The sequence below is a fragment of the Protopterus annectens genome, chromosome 6.part0, assembly GCF_019279795.1.
Source record: "Protopterus annectens isolate FY-2018-M chromosome 6.part0, PAN1.0, whole genome shotgun sequence".
Taxonomy (NCBI): domain Eukaryota; kingdom Metazoa; phylum Chordata; order Ceratodontiformes; family Protopteridae; genus Protopterus; species Protopterus annectens.
In genome coordinates, this window is record NC_056737.1 from 1,188,589,392 (window position 1) to 1,188,606,283 (window position 16,892).

The following is a 16,892-nucleotide window of genomic DNA, read 5'->3' on the forward strand; positions in this document are numbered from 1 at the left end:
TTTCCACACAGACTTTGGTCACTGTGAGGAAATACCTCAGGATTTTGGGTGTCATAATATCCAAGACTACACATGAGAAAGATACAGTGATATCTGAAATATCTCTGGTCCCAGCATCAACACCCTTTTTATTTTCAGATCCTAGTACTGGGGTTTGTCAAAGAGAAATGTTTTTGTGGAAGCAACAGATATCCTTAAATCCAGGTCTCCCCTTGTCTGCCTGCTCCAAAGCAGTTACCACAGATGCTTCAGACATTGACTGGGAGCAATTTATGGAGAGATAAAAGTGCTGGGGTTGTGGGACACCAAGAACAGGTGCAAGCACATAAATATCAAGGACAAGATTGCCCTGATCAAGGCACTCAACTCTCTGAACCATCCTTGGTCCCCAGGACCTCTTCAAGTTGTGACAGGCAATACCACAGTTATGTGGTACATCAACAAGCAAGGGGGGAACCAGGATCTACCCTCTTTGCAGACTAGCCATGTTAGCTTGGGATATAGCTTCACAGCACAGTCTTAGTCTACAGGTATCCTACATTCCATCCGAGAAAATTGTGTGGCAGACAAGCTGAGCAGGACAAGGGCAGACCCTCACCAATGAAAACTAGATCCGGGGCTCTTCCAAGATTTTATCCATCCATGGAGAGTTCCAAAAGTAGACCTCTTTGCCTCCTCTCCGAATAATATACTGGCAAAATTATTTTCCAGTACTCCATGCAAGAAGGCCTGGAAGACAGATGTATTTTCTTTTCTTTGTACAGGAATATTCCTGTATGCATTTTCACCCTTTCTAATAATATCCAGGGTACTTCTGAAGATTCAGAAGGAATCCCTCAAAATCATTGTGCTGACTCCCTTCTGGCCCAGGTAACCATGGTTCCCTTCTTTTGGAAATGGCAGGCAATTCCACAGGCTTCCTTAGAGAATGGGTCTACTCACACAAGAACAGAGATGTTTGATACACCCCAACATCAATCATCTTCAAATGACTGCCTGGATGATAAGGTCGTAATTCCATTTAGGGACCTTTTTTCTGAATACATGCATCGGGTAATGGAGGCATGAAGGCTTGCTACTAGAAAATCACATATTAGCAAATGGAAAGAGTTTTCTAGCTGGTGCCAACAACATAATCAGCACTGATTCAGGGCTAGTTGTTCTGTGGTTTTACAATATTTGTCTAAAATACTATCCTATTGCCTTGGTTATTCTTCTGACAAGGTACATTTATCGGCCACTTCAGCATATCTGCCCATGGATCTTCCTCTTTGAAGGGAATCTCATGTGAAAATGTTCTTGAAATGGGTTTTGCATAAGAAGTCTCCAAGTAACCAGTTGGCCCTCCTTGGGATCTTAATTTTGTGTTGGAGAAACTAACTCTTGCTGCATTTGAACCAGCTAATCTGGCTGACATAGAAACAGGTTACTGATTGTTCTGATCTCTGCAAGAAGGTTATCTGAGCTTCAAGCTCTTATGATGAGTAAATCTACCTCATTTTCCGTAAGGACAGGGTTCCTTTGAGAACTAATGCTTCTTTTACACCTAACGTGGTATCCGAGTTTACTTTAAACCAAACTATCCATTTTCCCATTTTCTTTCCTAAACCTTAAATTGGGGGAGAAATGATACTCCATACACTGAATGTCCACAGACAACTCAGGTACTATCTTGACAGAACTAAATCTGTTCAGTCATCTGCTTAATTGTTCATTTCCCATGAAGGTAAGAAAAAGAGACAAAGTGTGTTAAAACAGACTATTTCTAAATGATTGTCTTAGGGTATTACCTATTGTTGCACTCACCAAAACAAATCTATACTAGGAAGGGTCAAGGCCCACTCCACCTGGGCCTGGTTTAATCTGTGGCTTATTTAGAAAAGGTTGGATTCTAGACATTTTCTAGAAGCTGCTACTTGGTCGTCTCTATACTTTTACAAAGTACTACTAGTTTGATTCCTTCTCTAGGTCTAGATAAAGCTTTGCTAGGAACATTCTCCAGGGGCTCCTGCACCCTTCTGCTTCCATCTTCCAAATATAGTTACCTATGCTAATCTATCCATTTAGCTAAAGCTACTGCAGCAGTGATCAATATGAAGAACATAGTACAGCCATGTAAGATGAGCTTACCTTAACGAGATGTTCAAATGATCACTGCTGCAGGATCCACTCCCTTCAGCACTCCAGACCAGTTTTTTTTTTTTGGTGTGTGTTTTATGCCAGGGTGTGTATATATATTTTTTGTTGTTCCTAGCATTGCCCTTTCAGGGCTCAGCCTCCCTCTCTCTGCTGTTAGGAAAACTCTGAAGGCTTCACAGCCAAACCTTTCTTTTAGTCAGCTCAGTTTGAGCTGCCTGACATTTTGGGTGTGTGGAAGGTACCATGAAGCTTTGGAAGTTGAGTGGCTGTTATATCTCTGGCTTCCACATCTACCATTCATTTAGGCCCAAAAGTATAGACAGTAAATCTGGTGTTGGTGAGTCTGTCTTTATCTGAAACACCACCACTTTTAATTTAATCAACACCAGGGCAACGGCCCTGATCGTCTCCTTATTCTAATATTAGTACACAAGACCTCATGCCACAACACAGACAGCTACAGAACCTTGTTCTTGACATCTGAAAATCATGAAAAACATTAATAAAGTCCGCTTCCATTAAACAAAATGCCTTCTTTTTTGGGATTTTAAATAATGCTCTATAAATTGTCACACCTACACCTCTCCATGTAAGATATCATTGTTAACTCTCTCAGTCAAATAACACACTCCTCACTACAGTCACTAACATGCTCCATCTTCTCCTAACAAATACAACCACTGTATGCTCCTTTGTCCATTGGCATATGCCTTCGCTGCTCAGATCAGGTCACTTCTATGTGTAATTCACTATACTGTCCTAGGACAGGCCAACAACCAATCCAACCATCTTCAGAGACTTCTTTAAGGTCAATCATGTTGTGCTCGGTGACGACTTTAGACAATTCAACAACACCACCATCCCTTGACAACCTTGATGGCCTTATAGCAAATACAGAAAGTGTATAATCCCATCTCAGTTCTTGCATAGAAGCTGATGTTCCAAGTCATCCCAAGTACAAGGTCAGGCTATAAATCAGCTGTACAATATAGAAAAAGCTCATAACCCAAAAGAAAAGTATAATAACTCAATGTTTGTTATGATCAACCTGAAAAGGGTTACCAAAGAAATCAGGAGCAAAATCAAATCCTGCAGAGTCAATTATGAACAAAACTTGTCATGCTGACAAAAGATAACCACAAACCGTTTTTTAATTATGTAAAGCACCACAGAAATATAAATAATAATAATAATAATAATAATAATAATAATAATAATAATAATAATAATAATAATAATAACAATAATAATAATAATAACAATAATAATAATAATAATAACAATAATAATAATAATAATAACAATAACAACAATAATAATAATAATAATAATAATAATAATAATAATAATAATAATAACAATAATAATAATAATAATAATAGCAATAATAATAATAATAATAATAATAATAATAATGAACCATTTACACTTCAAAATGTAATATGATACTCAAAAAATACCAAAGTAAAATGCACAAAGTGTTTAGTGATTATAAAACATTTAGTTCTTTATCTAAACTTCCTCTAATAAACAAACAGAACAAGCTTTTCGGCTTACCTCCTTCTGATATTCCAACATCATCAATTTACACTTCCTTTTTAAATACAATTCAGTTATTAATGTATTCTTACTTAAAGTAATATGTACACTTAAAATATTCCATTTCAGAATAAATGGCACTTCATTTCAGAATAAATACTTTGCAAATAGTGAAAAAATGTAATAAGTATTTCACGACTTGTACATAATTACAATAAATATTTGACATTAAGCTCATTATTCATTCCTGTAACTTGTAACATTTCAAACATAAAAATAAACCATGCTTCCTTTATAAAAAAGTAAATCTGCAATATTAATAAACAGTGCCGGACATTGGCACGCAATTATAATAAAAATTGTAATAAATCTTAAACATCTTAAAAAATTATTACACATTTTAGGGAATGTCATAACTGAAATCCAGGTTTATTAACATTTTATTATGTTTGTGTGCCAATAGCAGTTTCAAAAGGGTTAACTTCTCTATCGCCAAGCAGCAACCTGTGAACCATTCAAAGCTTGTATATAAATCTTAGGACCAAGGACAAGCAGCAACCTGTGAACCATTCAAAGCTTGTATATAAATCTTAGGACCAAGGACAAGCAGCAACCTGTGAACCATTCAAAGCTTGTATATAAATCTTAGGACCAAGGACAAGCAGCAACCTGTGAACCATTCAAAGCTTGTATATAAATCTTAGGACCAAGGACAAGCAGCAACCTGTGAACCATTCAAAGCTTGTATATAAATCTTAGGACCAAGGACAAGCAGCAACCTGTGAACCATTCAAAGCTTGTATATAAATCTTAGGACCAAGGACAAGCAGCAACCTGTGAACCATTCAAAGCTTGTATATAAATCTTAGGACCAAGGACAAGCAGCAACCTGTGAACCATTCAAAGCTTGTATATAAATCTTAGGACCAAGGACAAGCAGCAACCTGTGAACCATTCAAAGCTTGTATATAAATCTTAGGACCAAGGACAAGCAGCAACCTGTGAACCATTCAAAGCTTGTATATAAATCTTAGGACCAAGGACAAGCAGCAACCTGTGAACCATTCAAAGCTTGTATATAAATCTTAGGACCAAGGACAAGCAGCAGCCTGTGAACCATTCAAAGCTTGTATATAAATCTTAAGACCAAGGACAGAGTGGGAGGACCCATTCAAAAGTAAAGACTGAACAGTATACATGGCTTGAGCCTTCGAAGATGTCGTTTTAGTCATAGAAAGAGATCGTTAATATTCCTCATTTCAGATATAGGAATAAGAAAAATCTTAAAAGACTACTATGTGATAAAGGCTCTATGAACCCACGTTCTTTAATTCAATCCAATGGCACATACAGCTGTGGTGGTTGCAATTTCTGTCCCTTTATTGACTCTAGCACCATTTTCATACATCCTGTGAGTCTACATAAATATTTTCTTAAAGTGAGTGGTAATTGTATGACCAATAATGTGATTTACCTTGCTACCTGCTCGACATGCTGCTCCTTCTATATAGGAAAGACTAACAGATGTTTGAAGGATCGCATACGAGAACATCTATATAGTATTAGGATGGCACATAAAAGTAATGCATTGGCTAGACATGTCCTCGAGCTTGGAACTAGTCATACGTTCACATTCAGGATTGTAGAACAAGTCAGTGTCAATATTAGAGGAGGAGACATTAGGACACACACTGAAAGTAGAGAGAACATTTGGATTATGAAGCTAAGGTCTGATATTCCACCAGGGCTAAATGCTAAGTTATCAGTTAAACCTTTTCTAAAAATGAGAAGGTTGAACGTCCACTGATTTGTTTCTTACCATTAATATATTCATTTTCTTTGTATTTTTATATATCTTGCCTATGTCTTTAAAGAAATTTTTATGGCTATATAACCAATATGATTTTTATGATGATATATATGATTTGCACTTTACATTTCCATATTTGTATTATATAGCATATATTTTTCCTAGTACCTGATGTTTTTAAGATGTTTGATTGAGCACTAATTTAACGATTTTTAATTGAGAGTATTCCCGCCCAGCAGAATATTTAAACTTGTTATTAGCGTTGAGCATGAGTCTGAAGAAGCCATACAGGTGAAAGCGCTAACTCGTTTTTACAATAAAGCTGTTTTATTCGTTTATTCGTTTATCAGTGGATTGTGGAAGTGTTTTACATATCAGTGGAGCTGAAGGATTTTTTACCTTGGATATACTTTTAATTTGACTTTTTCTGCCGTGTTCACCTTCTCCTTACATTATTTACCCTTTACATTTTTTTAAGAATGTTTCATTTTTGTTTCATGTTTCCTTAAAGTTCTAACAAAAGTAATACCAGTAGCACTAGACATGCCATCTATTGCTTGTTACTGTGTGCATACTAACAAGTTCTTTGTTCTCCTAGGTAATGGCTTCCTGTTGAATGAAGTACAATGAATGCATGACTTTATATCATGATAAGCCCCCAGCAAAACAAATACTGCAAGTGGCTACATTTGGAGAGAATCTACAGCCAAGAGGACATTTGCTGGTGATTTTCTATCAGGGCCATATTAGTTGGTGACATTCTATCATGTCCAAATAAATCAAAAATGTACTATCTTTTTATTGAAAGCTAAAATTAAGAAAATAACTAACACTGTATAAGAACTAGACCAGAAGTGAGCAATTTACTGATAACGCCAAAGACTAACCTTTTATTTTGGGCATCAAAAATTACCTAAGTGAGAAGCACCACTGCGATTTATAGCTAGACCATCCTGTAATTGTTACAGCATATGAGTGCTACAAATCTGACTGCTAAAAGCATCTGGCTGAAGACAGATGCCTACCTATGGCATAATTCTAAAGCATACATCAACAGCAATCTTTCTGATGTATATTAGGGGGGGACTATATTAGAACATCAAAGTTTTACAACTTCAAATGTTCTAATATCAACCCCTATTCAGCAAATGCTGGAAATAGCGAAGCTGCAAAACACCGAATTTCTTCCTAGGGAAGGAATTCGGTTGGCCGTTACTGTGGCTTCGCTATTTCCAACACTGTGGTGGAAACTTTGGGATCAGGTAATTGTGCGATTGTGTGGACGCGAGGGTTAGGGCACAGGTTAGGTGAGTTAGGGTTAGGGCGTGGGTCAGGTAATTGTGCGACTGTGTGGCCGTGAGGGTTAGGGCGAGGTAGGTGAGTTAGGGTTAGGGCCCGGGTTGAGGTGAGTGTGCGATAGTGACGGACTTTAGGGTTAGGGCTAGTGTTAAGGTAAGTGGATAGATAGTAGTTTATGTACAGTTTAGTGTAGGGTTAGATGTAGGATTTTAAGTGTATGTGTGTGGATTGCTGTTTGTTTGGTGTGCTTGTGTTGTGTGTACGTGTGTTGGAACAATTTTTTTCCATGGGAAAAAATTTTCTGTTCTGCATGTTAAACATTTCCAGCGTTCGCTAAATAGGGGTTGATATTAGAACATTCGAAGTTGTAAAACTTCGATGTTCTAATATAGACCCTATTAGGGGTGTATGGGGAAGTGGAACCCACAATAATGACCATATTAAACACTGTATCTCATGTGTGTCAACAAAAGAATGTGTCTGGATCACACTGCTGGATGGCGTAGTGTTGCTATCACAGTATTTAAGAATGTGTGCTTCAGTACTAAACTATTGGGAATTCTTACCAATCTGAAATATTTAAGTAACAGAAATGTGAGAAAATGTTTGTGAAGAAAGGAGATGACTATCACCTTAACGAGTAACTGTTTATAAATAAGTCATTCATTGAGCCTAACAAAGTCAGAGTATAACAAAGTACTTGCTTATGACTTCAGTAAGTTGATAATCTAAGTGGAGCATATTCTTCCTTTATAGAAGTAATTCAGGGAAATTATATACAAAACACAACTGTAAAATATAGGCTATAAACTAGGTATAGCCTGCGAAGAGTAAAATTATAATACACCAAAGTACTATATGAGCATTTATATAGCTGCATGGAATCAGGAATACCAGACAGGATGAAGTCATCCTCCTCAAGGAAGAGTAAACCTGTCTGGTGTACATCTGCAATAAATAAACTCTATAATAAAAGGAAAAAAAATGCTGTCCAGGACCAAGAAGGAGCAGGTGCCCAATTGGAAGGAATGTCTCCTTAGCCTGAACAAGCAAACAAGAGCACTAGTGAAATCCTCCAAAGCAAAGTTCAAGTCCAAACTGGCCACATCTACTAAAGACAATCATAAGGCCTTCTTCACATATGTCTGCAATCTCAAGGGAAGCACCCAGATCTGCTCAGAACTGGTGGTCAAGGACACCACGTACACAAACACAGTAGATATAGCCAACCTGCTGGCATACAGGTTCAGTGAAAACTTCATCCCTCTGTCCCCATCAGTAAAACAGGATGCCCCCATTACCTGCCCTCCCTTATCTCTAGGGAGCAAGTCACCACTGCCCCCTCAAAGTCAAAAACATACAGCCTCCATGGGACCCCATAACATCACAGGCTGCATCCTACATGACCTCAGGCAGGAACTTGCAGCACCATTAGTCACCCTATTCAACCAAAGCCTGAGTACCGGCTTCATCCTAGCTGAGTGGAGAACAGCTACTGTCATCCCTTTGCACAAAGGTGGAGTGTGCACTGATCCAGGAAATTATAGACCCATCAGACTAACTAGCCTTATCTGCAAGGCCATGGAGCAGATTATCATATACTTTACTAACAAGGACATTGGCAACTTCCAGACACTTGATCCCACACAGTTTGATTTTTGTCAGGGGGAGGTCATGCTTGTTAAATTTCGTCAATTTCTTTGAGACAGTCACCAAGGCCATAGACGGGGGGAAGATGGTGCACACCGCCTACCTTGACCTGGTCAAAGGACTCAGCTCATATATTTCAAGATATGTAAAATTTTGCCTTGCTGTATATCGAATGTTAAACTGTTGTTCTCATATGCTGTACTAATACATTGTATATTGTATATTGTCTTTCTGTTTGGAGCTTTTCTCCTCGGGCCTCCATTGAAAACAGGCTACCTTGGCCCAATGGACTTTCCTGGTTAACAAACTGAAATAAATAAATAAATAATACTATTCTCCACTCGGGTATAATAGATAAACTCTCTCAACTAGGCATCAGTCCCTATATTACCAGATGGGTAGCAAACTGGCTCACTGATAGAACCCATCTAGTCAAAACAGGGGAAGCCACCTCAAGTAGTAGACCCGTAACAAGTGGTGTACCCCAGGGATCAGTCTTGGGGCCTCTGCTGTTTGAGATATACTTCTCTGAGGTGCAAACCAAATCTAGTGGGCTATGGCTGACCAAGTTTGCAGATGACTGCAAGCTGGGTGCTGTCATCAATTCCCCTAGTGATGTGGACATCTTCCAAGAGGGTCTCAACCAAACAAATGACTGGTTCCAGAAACATGGCTTCAAACTGAATGCCAAAAAATGCATCATCATCCCTTTTGGGGAGAGTGACATCCCCACAAATGATCACATTGATAATAAGGTCCTAAGCATGCAATCAGTCTTGAGGGACTTGGGCTCACAGGTTGATAGCAAACTGACTTTTGACCAGCATATTGCTTTCATTGTATGGAAAGCTTTCTACATGGCATACCTCAGTAATAAGGGTATCTCATCCAAGGACAAGGTGGTCATAATATCCTTGTATTCTTCCCTTATAAGACTCATTATTGAGTACAATACCACTTTCAGCATGTACCTCACAAAGCACATGTAGCAGCTGGAGAGAGTACAGAGGTTCCTCACCTGGATAATCCATGGCCTCAAACATCTACCCTACACAGATAGGCTAAAAGCCAGGCTAAAATCCCTGTCCCTCTACTCAGTCTCCTACAGACTCCTCAGAGGTGACCTCTGTCTGGCATACAAAGCAATCTCAGACTCCACCCTGACTGGACTGCTGCATATCCGCAAGTCAGGCTCCACTGAAATAACCCACATGCATGACCTCAACCTGGTCTCTGACATCAATAGGATTCGTTGGCGGGACAGATTTGTATCCCAGAGACTCCCCCTTTTGTGGAATAGACTCCCTCTCCATGTAAGGCAGAGTACCTCATTAACCCTTTTTAAGTGCAACCTGGATAACTGAATGAGGAACAGAAAATGCACCCCTCGGATTCCACCTGTGTCCCTGGTAGACAGTGGCATAGGGTGCAGACTTGTTGGAACATGAGCTAAATTCTTGGCTAGGCTTGTAAGGGCCTCAAGGCCAATAGCCTAGTAACTTCCCATGATCCTGTGATCCTATGAAATTAGTGCAATGAAGTGAATAGCTTTAGGTAGAAGTGTTTCCAGTATGTACTTCAGACAAATCACTCGTGGCATGAATCAGGACATATTCTTAAATGTTACCTCTGCTTTTTGATTAATCACTAGTGAACTCATTAGAAAATAAGAATATTGGCACGGGGAGCATGTTTTAATGTAACAAAGACACAAAGACATTTTTTTAGCTCCCAAATAAAGAGAAGGAAGAGACTTTGTCAAATCAATAAGACGTCAGACACCTTCTTGCTAATAGGCTGAATACTGATGTACTTTCTGATCCGCAGCCAAGGGCTGAGACAGTTAAAGGCTTTTTTGAGCTTTATCAAAATGTCCAGATGTGAATGCTGTACACTGAGTTCAAAATAAAATCATTGTAGCATGCAATATATATTAGCAGAGTGGTGTCCTGCATTATGCCATGCTGAGCCCCGGGAAGGAAAGTTAATCATTGTCATGATTCTTAACACTGTATAATGCAAACAGCACTGCCCTGTAAGACTTGCACATAATATAAATGCTATTAGGGTCATCACGTTGCTCCTCTTACCTTGATTTCTTCATTCAGTGAATTGCCACTGCCCAGTGTCTCATCTTTTAAAGTACTAAAAGCCTGTGGAAGTTCAGTACATCGTTTAATGAGGACTGGGTTACAACCATTCAGAAACTGTGCTGCAAAGAGTTCATCTGTTGTCCACTGTCTGTGGATTAAAGCTAGAGCATGTGAAAATAATGGAAGTAATTTATAATCTTATAACACATTACAAGGTCACACTATAACTTTGTATAAATGTACCACTAATAATATTCAACAGCTGCTACATAGCAAATCTGAAGATTCAGACCTGCCCTAAGTCATACAAGAATTCTTGCAAACTTTGTAAATAGCATCAAAATTTATAAAAGTTCTGTGCATAACATTAACATTATGATGTCCTGCACTATAACTAGCACAAGTAATAGTGTTGTCAACAGTTCACAAAAAATCACAAGTAGCTGTAACAAAGGCATTACACACAGTGCAAAAGGTATAATGGGCATGAATATTAACTATAGAGGCATGATATTAAACAAAATCAAATTTAAATACTTTTACATAAAAATTGTGGCTGTAAATATTGCAGCGTGTAGAATGTATGGTATTATATTCTGTAAAAAGGTGGGAATCCAGTATAACTGTTAGAAACTGAAATTATGTTGGCATTTGAAATGTAAACACATTAAAAGTATTAATCAGCTCCAGAGAATGCATTGCATTATTTATTGTCCCCCACTCCCTAGAGTTAGGACTATGGAAATATGAAAAGCATAATTCTAATTTAAAGAAAAGGGGAAATTCTGTTGAGAATCTTTTAAGTAAAGAAAAAAAAATGTTAGCCATTTAATTTATACATTACTTCTCCACTACATATTTCACATTCCTGCACAGAGATCAAGCTGAATTTCATAACTTGTACAGACATGCTCATAAGTAAATACTGGGCAATCAGTTTGCAGACTATTACAAGCCTAGCAAGTAGAACTCAGAAAACTGCCCCACTGTTTAAAAGACTATTAAAAGTCTGACATGGGACTGATTAATGCTGACATTACATGCTAATATTATACAAGCCAATATTGTTATAAACAAATATCAAACATTGTAAATATTTTACAATGAAGATAACTGACATTGGTGCTGTTTTCTGATACTTCTACTCATTTAAACTCAGTGCTTTCTTAGTAAGATGTCACACTTGAACAGATCTACAGGGCCTTAATGCCTAATTTTTAGTATGTTTCACTGTATTTCCACCTTAGTAATTATTGCTATGGTTTTCAGCATACTTAGGTGCTCACTTGTAGATTTAATCACATGTTCATTAATATTATGATTTGTTTTTTACACACAAACCTGATGAAGTACTTATTTGGTACGAAAGTGATCTCTGTTAAAAGTATTTCAGTTTATAAATTAATAATATTCATTCTGATAGATATCTAGTGGAAGATCTTTTTGTTAGTTAACTAGTTAGTCATTTTATTAGTGAGTTGTTTTCTTAATTAATAAAGTTTGGATTAGTAGGTTAGCCTGAATAAGCTGTTCTTATATATTTTAATTTGTCTTTAGCTTTTAAGTTTCAGTTCTAAGGTAGCACAGTCTCAATTTACAGTATGGTGTTAAGGGGGGAGGGGGACTTGGTTAAAGGCATGAGTTTAATGCTTTTATTGCTCTTAACAGAACCGGGTTCCTATTACCTGATCGAACATTTAATTTAGTGAATACTTAAATGTCGATCTGGTAATAGCGAAAACAAAAAAATGCAAATGGCCGATTAAACACAGGGAAAGAATTCCCTTGGCTGTTATGCGGATTTTGCCCCTTTCCCCGCTATAGAGCAATCTCGGAGCTGGTATTTAGGGCGTGGGGGACATAGCCCCCCACATCGTGGGGTGTGGGGGGAGAAGCTCCCCCACTTCATTTTGGTTTAAATTCTTGTTTTGTTTTGTTTTTGCAGCCGGGGGAATTCATTCCCTATATTAAGTCGGCGTTCGCTGTTTTAATTTTTCGATATTACCAGATCAACATTTAGGTATTCGCTAACCTAAACGTTCGATCAGGTAATATAGACGGACAGAATCACCCTCTTTAAACACTCCCTTGCTCCAAATAACCTGATTGTATACAAATAATGATGCCTTTAATTACACTCAGCTTGGATCATTTGTTTGGGTGTTTCAATAAAGGATATTCCATTTTTAACTCAACTGTGGACTACCTACTATTTTATTATTTTTGTAGTATGTATTTTAAAGTTTGATTTTTATTAGTGAAGTAGGTGCATAACATATCTCAAGGGGTGAACTTCACACCCTCCACACTTCAAAGTTTCTACTTAGTTTGTTTTTGACACAGTATAGGTTGCATACTGGGTTTTCTGAGAATTTGAGGCATACCACAGATTTTTCTTTTTGCAAATATGTGAAATCAAATGCAGAGCTCCAGACTACGGTAAGAAGAAATGAAAAAGTAATTAAATGGGCAGTGCAATGAACCAGAAGACGATGTTAGAGTGGAAAATACATAAGAAGATAGGAGATATTAAGAGAAACTCTTATGTAAATACGAGCATTAAAAATATAATGATGGGAAGAACACAGCATAATGTCCTGACTATAAGCATATTTCCTTCCTGAAGTTCACTGTGGGATTAATTCCAACACCAGGTGCAGGGGTTTATTTCCATTATTGACACTAGAGAGCAGTACAAGGTGAGAATATACTCCTGAGTGAGACATCCATTACTAACATTATAGTACGGTACAAGTTGAGGTTGTACTCCTGAGTGTGCCATCCGTTACTGACACAACAGTTCAGTATGAGGAGAGGATTTACTCCTGAGTGTGCCATCTATTACAAACACTATAGTGTGGTATATGATGAGGATGTACTTTTGAGTGTGCCATCCATTACTGACAGTATAGTGCAGTACAAGTGAGGATGTATTCCTGAGTGTGCCATCCATTACTGACACTATAGTGCAGTACAAGGTGAGGATGTACTCCTGAATGTGCAATCCATTACTGACACTGCAGTGCAGTACAAGGTGAGGATGTACTCCTGAGTGTGCCAGCCATTACTGATACTATAGTACAGGACAAGGTGAGGATGTACTCCTGAATGTATCATCCATTACGGACACTACAGTGCGGTACACAGTGAGGATGTACTCCTTAATGTGCAATCCATTACTGACACTATAGTGTAGTACAGGGTGAGGTTGTACACCTGAGTGTCCCATCCATTACTGACACTATAGTGCAGTACAAGGTGAGGATGTACTCCTGAGAGTGCCATCCATCACTGACACTATATTGCAGTATAAGGTGAGGAGGTAATCCTGAGAGTGCCATCCATTACTGACACTATAGTGCAGTACAAGGTGAAGATGTACTCCTGAGTGTGCCATCCATTACTGACACTATAGTGCAGTACAAGGTGAGGATGTACTCCTGAGTGTACCATCCATTACTGAGATACCATAGTGCAGTACAAGATAAGGATATACTCCTGAGTGTGCCATCCATTACTGACACTATAGTGCAGTACAAAGTGAGGATGTACTCCTGCGTGTTCCATCCATTACTGACACTATAGTGCAGTACAAGGTGAGGATGTACTTTTGAGTGTGCCATCCATTACTGATACCATAGTGCAGTGCAAGGTGAGGATGTACTCCTGAGTGTGCCATCCATTACTGACACTATAGTGCAGTACAAAGTGAGGATGTACTCCTGCATGTTCTATCCATTACTGACACTATAGTGCAGTACAAGGTGAGGATGTACTCCTGAGTGTGCCATCCATTACTTGAACTGTAGTGCAGTACAAGCTGAGGATGTACTCTTGAGTGTGCCATCCATTACTGAAACTGTAATGCAGTACAAGTTGAGGATATACTCCTGAGTGTGCCATGCATTACTGACACTATAGTGCAGTACAACTTCAGGATGTCCTCTTGAGTGTGCCATCCATTACTAACACTATAGTAAGGTTCAAGTTGAGGATTTACTCCTGAGTGTGCCATCCATTACTGACACTATAATGCAGTACAGGGTGAGGATTTACTCCTAACTGTGCCATCCATTACTAACACTATAGTGCAATACAAGGTGAGGATGTACTCCTGAGTGTGACATCCATCACTGATGCTATAGTGCGGTACAAGGTGAGGATGTACTCTTGAGTGTGCCAGCCATTACTGACACTATAGTGCAGTACAAGGTGAGGATTTACTCCTCACTGTGCCATCCATTACTGACACTATAGTGCAGTATGAGGAGAGGATTTACTGTTCAGTGTGCCATCCATTACTGACACTATAGTGCAGTACAAGGTGAGGATGTACTCCTGAGTGTGCCATCCATTACTGACACTACAGTGCAGTACAAGGTGAGGATGTACTCCTGAGTGTGCCTTCCATTACTGATACTAGTGCAGTACAATGAGAGGATGTACTCCTGAGTGTGCCATCCATTACTGACACTATAGTGCAGTACAAGGTGAGGATGTACTCCTGAGTGTGCCATCCATTACTGACACTATAGTGCAGTACAAGGTGAGGAAGTACTCCTGAGTGTGTCATTCATTACTGACACTACAGTGCAGTACACAGTGAGGATGTACTCCTGAGTGTACCATCCATTACTGAGACTGTAGTGCAGAATGAGGTGAGGATGTACTCCTGAGTGTGCCATCCATTTATGATACTATTGTGCAGTACAAGGTGAGGATGTACTCCTGAGTGTGCCATCCATCACTGACACTATAGTGCAGTAAAAAGTGAGGATTTACTCCTAAGTGTGTCACACATTACTGATGCTATAGTGCAATACAAAGTAAGGATGTACTCCTGAGTGTGCCATCCCTTACTGACAATATAGTGCAGTCCAGGGTGAGGATGTACACCTGAGTGTGCCATCCATTACTGACACTATATTGCAGTACAAGGTGAGGATGTATTCTTGACTGTTCCATCCATTACTGACACTAGTGCACTACAAGGTGAGGATGTACTCCAGGGTGTTCCATCCATTACTGGCACTATAGTGCAGTACAAGGTGAGGATGTATTTCTGAGTGTGCCATCCATTACTGACACTATAGTGCAGTACAAGGTGAGGATGTACTCCCGTGTGTGCCATCCACTACTGACAATATAGTGCAGTACAAGTTGTAGATCAACTCCTGAGTGTGCCTTCCATTACTGATAGTAGTGCAGTACATTGAGAGGATGTACTCCTGAGTGTGCCATCCATTGCTGACACAATAGCACAATACAAGGTAAGCATGTACTCCTGAGTGTGCCATCCATTACTGACACTATAGTGCAGTACAAGGTGAGGATGTACTCCTGTGTGTGCCACACATTACTGACACTAGAGTGTGGTACACAGTGAGGATGTACTCCTGAGTGTGCCATTCATTACTGACACTATAGTGCAGTACAAGGTGAGGATGTACTCCTGAGTGTGCCATCCATCACTAAATCTGTAGTGCAGTACAAGGTGAGGATGTACTCTTGAGTGTGCCATCTATTACTGACACTATAGTGCCATACAAGGTGAGGATTTACTCCTATCTGTGCCATCCATTAATGACACTATAGTGCAGTACAAGGTGAGGATGTACTCCTGAGTCTGCCATCCATTACTGATACTATAGTGTAGTACAAGGTGAGTACGTACTCCGGAGTGTGCCATCCATTACTGACACTGTAGTGCAGAATGAGGTGAGGATGTACTCCTGAGTGTGCCATCCATTACTAACACTATTGTGCAGTACAAGGTGAGGATGTACTTCTGAGTGTGCCATCCATTACTGACTCTATAGTGCAGGACAAGGTGAGGATGTACTCCTGAGTGTGCCATCCATTACTGACACTATAGTGCAGTACAAGATGATGATGATGCACTCCTGAGTGTGGCATCCATTACTGACACTATAGTGCATTACAAGGTGAGGAAGTACTCCTGTGTGTGCCATTCATTACTGACACTGTAGTGCAGTACAAGGTGAGGTTGTACTCCTGAGTGTGCCATCCATTACTGACACTAGTGCAGTAAAAGGTGAGGATGTACCCCTCACTGTGCCATCCATTACTGACACTATAATGCAGTATAAGATGAGGATGTACTCCTGAGTGTTCCAGCCATTACTGACACTTTAGTGCAGTACAAGCTGAGGATGTACTCCTAAGTGTGCCATCCATTACGGACATTATAGTTTGGTACAAGGTGAGGATGTACTCCTGAGTGTGCCATCCATTACTGACACTATGGTGTAGTACAAGGTGAGGATGCACTCCTGAGTGCGCCATCCATTACTGACGCTATAGTGCAGTACAAGGTGAGGCTATACTCCTGAGTGTGCCAT

The 16,892-nt window shown here is 39.2% G+C and overlaps 1 protein-coding gene across 1 annotated transcript in view; it reads right to left on the minus strand.

The window, feature by feature from the left end:
- Positions 1-16,892, minus strand: part of LOC122803963 (polyunsaturated fatty acid lipoxygenase ALOX15B-like) — a 782,621-nt gene that overhangs the window by 660,680 nt on the left and 105,049 nt on the right. The window contains exon 3 of the mRNA XM_044073640.1: positions 10,528-10,691. Coding sequence (XP_043929575.1) covers positions 10,528-10,691 — 164 coding nt within the window. The remainder of the gene's footprint in view (positions 1-10,527; positions 10,692-16,892) is intronic.